Raw genomic sequence first — 7,363 nt, forward strand, 5'->3', positions numbered from 1 at the left:
CCAAGCAATCTTGATTCCAGCTTGTGCTTCATTCAGCCCAGCATTTGTTTATATCACAAAGTATAAAAGCCATAAGGTAATACAAAATAAAAGTAATTTGATGTTATGTTTTAAAAAGGATATGAATGGAACTGACAACTTAAATTTTAAACATTTATGAGCTGAGTGGCAGAAAGGCCATGACATACTGGGTTGGACTGTTTTTCTCCAGAGATGAGTGAATCTCATACTTATGCCAGTGAACAAGTAAAGTCTCGTGCTTCTAGACAATGGCAAAAGAGAACATGTGCAACAACCACAAGCCAACGTGGAGAAAACCGTAAGTCCTATGTTCCATTTGTCTCTCAGTGTACTGAGGTGAACCTTAGAAATTGTGACTAAATCGATGATAAGCATTCAGTTCACTTTACCTTCATGAAGAAAGCAGAAATGAGATTCTCTTTCATATGCTATATGATCTTCCCTGGTAGCTCATATCCTATTGGAATATATAATAAAATTTAGCAGAAACTGTTGTGTTTAGAATCTTTTCATGCCCTAAAAATGATGAAATCATCATGATAATGAAGACAGTAATTTATAAGGGATTGCTGAACAACTAGACTTGTGTGTGTGTGTTCAGGTACTCTTTGCAACCCCATGGACTGTAGTCTGCCAGGAACCTCTGTCCATGGTATTTTCTAGGGATGAATACTGGAGTGGATTGCTCCAGGGATCCAGGGGATATTCCTAAGCCAGGGATCAAACCTGAGTCTCCTGCGTTGGCAGACAGATTCTTTATCACTGGGTCACCTAGGAAGCCATGAAAAACCAGCCTTAAGGAGAAGTAAATAGAAATGGAAAACAGAAGGGAAATATCAAACTTCCTTCAGTTCAGTCCTTAAACACTATGGAGGAGATGACTTGACTGCTATTCACAGAAATGTTTCTGGGTGGTGAAGAAGGTATGCTCTCTTAACCAATCCAGAATATGGTGAAAAATAAAGCCTGAGATAGCTTACACAAAAGGAAAAACAGCAGGTTACTCTCACCTATAAATTTTGATTAAATGTTAAAAATAGGTTATCAAATAGCATCATTTTACAATGATTAATTATAGGAATGAAACTGTGCACTATGTAATAATCAAAGTGGAAAGATTGTATGATAGTATACATAATGCTGAAAAGGTTTCAGATAAAAATAGATATGAATTCTTAATTAAAAAAAACTTAATTTTAGAAACCTCTAAAATATAAGTACTGTCTTTAATATATTTTTTTCGAAAGCTACCATTACGCTTATGGCTAAATGGCAGCAGCATTTTCATTGTAGTTAGAAAAAGAGAAGAATTTTCATTATTATTACTGTTGAGTAATATTGATTGTTTTGCCAGTGCTAACATGAATTAATAGGAAAAGGAAGAGGTAAATGATATAAAATTGGAGTTAAAAGGCAAAATTAATATTATTTGAAAAAATATGTGATTTAAAATATTTTTTAAGCCTTCACCTAAAATATTACAAACAATAAGGGTATCTGGTAAGTGGACTTGATTGAAAATAAGACAAAAATCAATTGCCTTACTAACTACAAAAACAAGGAAAATGTGGTGAAAAGCAAATGCCATATACATAAAGCAAAATATCAGAAAAGAATAGCAGCACACTTTTAAATTGAAAATCCTAGAAATAAACTTACTCCTTTAAAATTGTACTGATGAACATAAAATAAGACATGTAATAGAAATAGGAACTATTCAAGGATAAAATATAGTTTAAAAATGTAAATTATCTCTCCATATTAAAGGAGAAAGGGATGACAGAGGATGAGATGGTTGGATGGCATCACCAACCGGATGCACTTGAGTTTGAGCAAGCTCCGGGTGTTGGTGATGGACAGGGAAGCCTGGCAAGCTGTATGTAGTCCATGGGATCACAGGCACGACTGAGTGAATGAACTGAATGGAATTTATACATTTAGTGTAATTCTATGGAAAAACCATTGTATCATATTTTTAAACTGACAGGTTCTTGGAAAGCTGCTATTGAAATTCTTAAGGCACATATGGGAGACGGTAAAGAATCAGCCTGCTAATGCAGAAGACCTGGGTTCACTCCCTGGGTTGGGAAGATTTCCTGGAGGAGAGCATGTCTACTCGATCTAGTATTCTTGCCTGGAGAGTCCCCATGGTTAGAGGAGCTTGCTGGGCTACAGTCCATAGGGTCGCAGAGTCTGACACGACTGAGCGACTAAGCACAAGGCACATATGAAATGTAATGATAGGGAAAATCATCTGGAAAATGAAACATAATATTATATTGTGTGCACTAACAAATACTCAAGTATTTTACATATTAGAAAAGTTTACATATGTTTAAATGGAAACATAGACTTAAAAGTATAGGAATAAATGCAGGTACAAATTAGAATATATTATATGCTAAAGGTAGTGTTTCATATCTATGAGAACACATTGATTTATTGAGCAAATAAGTTAGAAACAGTCAGTGTCCACTTGGAAAATAAATTTTTTATAAGTTTAACTCCTACATAACTTAGTAAACCGACACACACACACACACACACACACACACCCCTACCAGATAAACCAAATACAAAAGGAAACCACAAGATATCACAAAGGAACATGGGCATAACATATTTTATAAACTCAGAATAATGAAGGCACTTTTATTCATATCAGAAAAAGCATAAGCCATAAAGAAATGTTTGATTAAGTCAACCATTACCCATTTTCACATCCCAAAAGTATCATATGTAAAGTTAAAACAAAATGGTATCTGGGACATGTATTTGCAAAGCATGTGGCATGAAGTGAACTAATAATTTTAACCTGAAAATAAAGAGACCAGACATAGACATCTCAGAGAAATTAAAAAAAAAAAAAGCATTGTTTAACCTCATGAAAAAGTGTTTAATCTTATTCATAACAGGAAAAAGAAAGTTAGATTTTAAAAATAATATTTTGTATCAGATATATATATATTATATATATATACTTAAAATGTAGAGAAATAGAAATATTTGGTGTAAAGGAAAGTGTGAGGAAACAGGTTTTTGAATTTATTTTTTGGTGCTACATAAATTGGTGTGACTTCTTTGGACTGAAACTTTCAATCATTACAAAAATTGCAAAAGCATGTGCCCTTTGATTAATTTCTCCTAGGCAAGTACTCAAAAAACATGCACAGATATGTGTGAAATATTACTCATATCGTTATATCTAAAAGCAAAAACTAATAAATCATTTAAGCGTGTACTGGAAAAAAATAAACATCTGCCAATAATTAGATTTTGCCTGTATACTGATGAAACACAATGCAAGAAGCTGATTTTTAAAAAAACGACAAATTTTTAAGACATAATATGGAGTAATCACCAGGATATTTTTTTAATGTTCCCAGCATATTTTGTGTACTTCCTTGAACATGTGTTTTTAAAAGAAAGTTGAAGGAAACTGTCTGCATTTCTTATTACATCTGTGTGAAAATTTTTGAATTTTTTAAAATGATAACTGAGATTTATTCTAATGGAAGAAGGGGACTAGGGAACTTGAAGAAAGGAGTAAGAATGGATATTACATTTTTATACCCTTATTTTTAAATAATTTACAAAATACTTGTTTTACCTTTCCTGAGAAAAATAATCACAGAGAACTGATATCAACCCTCCCCCCTCAATTAAAAACACTTCTAATATTTAAGTTAAACGGAAAGATAACAGAACCTTTTCTCATATTTCTCACTCTTGTTTTTGTCTTTGACAGCATCTCCATTTGTCCTTGCCAGATCCATTGCTATAGCCATGGGGATTCGTTTCATTGGAATGGTAATAATATGCAGTGCCATGATCATAACTTGTAAGTGATAATAGAAAAAATAATTAGCAGCAATATTTATCTAACCATTGTAATGCATTAATTTGACTAGTATTCAGAGGCACAGAAATATAAACTAGTAATATTGAGTATATTTTTTATTGAGCTTATACTTTTGCTTAGACTATCATTACTAACAATATAAACTCTTTCAATAACTATGATTATTTTAATAGCATTATTCAACCAAGAAGCTCCAATTTCTTTGAAAGGTAAGTGAAAATTTTCTGATATTTTGGTGCACAAACTGCATGCATCTATACATGGGTATAGGAACACATCTAATGGCATGAACAAGAAAGTGAATACAAAAATGATTAATTCTTCTCCATAATTCACTGTAGATATATTTATTTATAATGAGGAGGTACTTGTGAAAAGTAAAAGACACCTTTTCAGCATCCCTCCCTGTATAAATCTGTAGAGATATGCCCTTGGGCAGGATCATAATGAGTTAATTAACTTGAATTTTAGAGTTGAAATAAAAAAGGTATTTAACCTGTTCAGATAAAATCTGCTCTTATGTTCAGACCGGCTTCTTTACCCAGGTGGCACTAGTGGTAAAGAACCCAACTGCCAATGCAGGAGACATAAGAGAGATGCAGGTTAGATCCCTGGTGTGGGAAGATCCCTGGAGGAGGGCATGGCAACTCACTCTAGTATTCTTGCCTAGAGAATCCCATGGAAAGAGGAGCCTGGCAGGCTACAGTCCATGGAGTCAGAAAGAGTCAGATACAACTAAAGAAACTGAGCATGCGCACAAACATAATGTTCAGACATGCAGAATTAACAATGTATTCTACCTTTCTAGAAAATTACTGTGGTCCATGTCCTAAAAACTGGATATGTTATAGAAATAACTGCTACCAATTTTTTAATGAGAGCAAAAACTGGTACCAGAGCCAAGCTTCTTGTATGTCTCAAAATTCCAGTCTCCTGAAGATATACAACAAAGATGACCAGGTTGAGTATTTGTTTTAATTCCCCTTTCTATATTTAGTCTTAACATATGAACTGACTCACTGGAATATGAACCTGAAACACAAGAGAGGCACTAAGACTCAGATATAACAAACCCAAATCTTTCTGCATTAGAAATAAGAACGCACAGAAATTTCAGGTATTTTGTATGTGGTGTTTAAGTCAGAATTATGCTAGCGGAGAGAATGCATTCCCCCAAGTGTTGGGGGGAATGGTTAAATGACTGTGGCCTTGCGTTTATGAAATTCTGAACTCTAATTTTATTTGGGGTTTCAAACAGGATTTCTTTAAATTGGTGAAGTCGTATCATTGGATGGGATTAGTACAAGTTTCCACAAATGGTTCCTGGCAGTGGGAAGATGGCTCCATTCTCATGCCCAACCTGTAAGTTTCCTTACCAATTGGAAGGAAATGTAATATTGTATTTCATGTAATATTGCAACAAGGACTACCTATCTTCTGACTTCATTATATACTTGGAATTTGAAGCCCCCTGTACATCTTAGAATTGATCTGGGATGGCCTCATTTCTGTGTTACCCAAGGTTTTGCTTTTAACAAAAAAAAGATTTTACTCTCTGGAAATCATCTCATTTCAATATTTTTCAGGCTGCAAGTGCAAAATTTCATTTTTGCTAAAAGCAAAACAACTAGCACACCCAAGTTCTGTTTCTGAATATTATTATTTGTTGAGTGTGACTCGGTTTCCAGGAACTATGCAGAAATAACTACAGAGATTAATAAGGCTTAGAGTCTTCAAAAGCTTCACACTTGAGAGATATAGATATAAATGAATGAAGTGTAATCCAGTGTAATCAGTACCCTCGTGAAATGTGATGAGAGTAGGTTGGGAAAGCAAACACAGAAATTGAAGAAGCATATGAAAAAAAGTGAGAAAAATTGAGGCTTTAATGTACATAGATTGAGACCAACTAAGATCAGTTACTAAAAAAAATCTTGATTTTTTTCCCCTACAATGGCTAGTTTTTGCTATATTAACAAAGTTTGTTCTTTTGTCTTTTTAAATACATATACTATCAAACCTTGTACTTTACATATTCTCAATTTCACACTGATGTAGAATCATTACTCTTTCTTCAACTTTCAATTTCCTGCTGGTTCCTAGTAGAAAACAAACCACCATTTGTTACATTAATTATATAACTACAAAATATTCAAGATCCTAGGACAAAATAGATATATAGATATAGCAATCTCTACACGGACTACCAGGCTTCCCAGGTAGCACTACTGGTAAAAAATCTGCCTGCCAATGCAGGAGACTTAAGAGACTTGGGTTCAGTCCCTGAGTTGGGACGATCTCCAGGAGGAGAGCACGGCAACCCACTCCAGTATTCTTGCCTAGAGAATCTCATAGACAGAGGAGCCTGGCGGGCTATAGTTCATGGGTTTGTAAAGAGTCAGAGAGGAATGATATGACTTAGCATGCAGGCACACACACTCGGATATGTATATTAGAGGATTTCACGGTTTATTTTTATATTTTTACTGAGAAAGATTGCATATATCTGAAGAAGATTGTTTATTTTTGCACAAAACGAGACATCTGCCACCTTCTAAATCGAATTCTGAATTCATTTCTAAGTATTTGTTTTAATTTTTTCTTTCATTTTGACTCACATACATAGATGAAAAGATTTCAGACTTTTCAAATTGACAAATTTTTAATGTACAAAAAATAGTGACAAAATTTATAATAGAATGCAATTTTTACTGTTATTATCTTAGTTGGCTGTATTTTGCATATCTATGAATTAAGAAAGAACACACATGGTCCTAAAATCTTCTAAAATGATATTATTTCAGCGTCTATATTTAAATATTATTTCATGTTTGTATTTCTACATTAATAAAGCTGTGAATATAATCTGTCCTTGTCTCTAATCTAGACTAACAGTGGTTGAAATGCAGAATGGAACCTGTGCAGTCTATGGCTCAAGTTTTAAAGCTTATACAGAAAATTGCTTAACTCCAAACACATACATCTGCATGCAGAGAATTGTGTAAAAGCTTATAGTTAATAAAATATGAAGTATTCAAAGACTCAAAAGCCATTCTCCAAGTGTTCTCAGAGAATGCTCACAAGAACAATTCTTCTTGTATTCAAGAACATGTACACTTCTTGAAGAAAACTTCGGAAGAAAATTCTATATAGTTACAGAATTTTTCCATGTATAGCATATAAAAAATTTTTGCAGGGAATAAAAACTAATAGATAAAGACAAAAAGGTACACATATACAATGGAGTAATACTCAGCCATAAAAAAGAACAAAATAATAACATTTGTGGCAACATAAATGGGCCTAGAGATTGTTATACTGAATGAAGACAGAGAAAGAAAATTATTGTATCAAATAGCTTATTTTGGAATCTAAAAAATAAATGATATAAATGAACTTATCTACAAACTAGAAACAGAATTACAGACCTAGAAAATGAATTTATGGTTACCTGGGAGTGGAAGGATACTTACAGAGCTT

At 33.4% G+C, this 7,363-nt stretch overlaps 1 protein-coding gene across 1 annotated transcript; it reads left to right on the forward strand.

The window, feature by feature from the left end:
- Positions 1 to 213: 213 nt before the first annotated feature.
- On the forward strand, positions 214 to 6,888 carry LOC138079299 (NKG2-D type II integral membrane protein-like). Its single transcript, XM_068972195.1, has 6 exons — positions 214 to 319; positions 3,770 to 3,862; positions 4,057 to 4,092; positions 4,692 to 4,843; positions 5,142 to 5,245; positions 6,771 to 6,888. The coding sequence occupies exons 1-6, from the start codon at positions 214 to 216 to the stop codon at positions 6,886 to 6,888; spliced, it is 609 nt and encodes a 202-aa protein (XP_068828296.1).
- Positions 6,889 to 7,363: the final 475 nt, after the last annotated feature.

The sequence above is a fragment of the Capricornis sumatraensis genome, chromosome 4 (genome assembly GCF_032405125.1).
Source record: "Capricornis sumatraensis isolate serow.1 chromosome 4, serow.2, whole genome shotgun sequence".
In the NCBI taxonomy this organism is placed as follows: Eukaryota; Metazoa; Chordata; class Mammalia; order Artiodactyla; family Bovidae; genus Capricornis; species Capricornis sumatraensis.

What these genes read in the sequence shown, in the direction of transcription:
- LOC138079299 (XM_068972195.1), top strand. Translation starts at nt 214, where the DNA reads ATGAGTGAATCTCATACTTATGCCAGTGAACAAGTAAAGTCTCGTGCT. An exon ending in CAGTGCCATGATCATAACTT is followed by an intron (nt 3,863 to 4,056) that starts GTAAGTGATAAT and finishes TTATTTTAATAG; the next exon opens with CATTATTCAACCAAGAAGCT. An exon ending in AGCTCCAATTTCTTTGAAAG is followed by an intron (nt 4,093 to 4,691) that starts GTAAGTGAAAAT and finishes CTACCTTTCTAG; the next exon opens with AAAATTACTGTGGTCCATGT.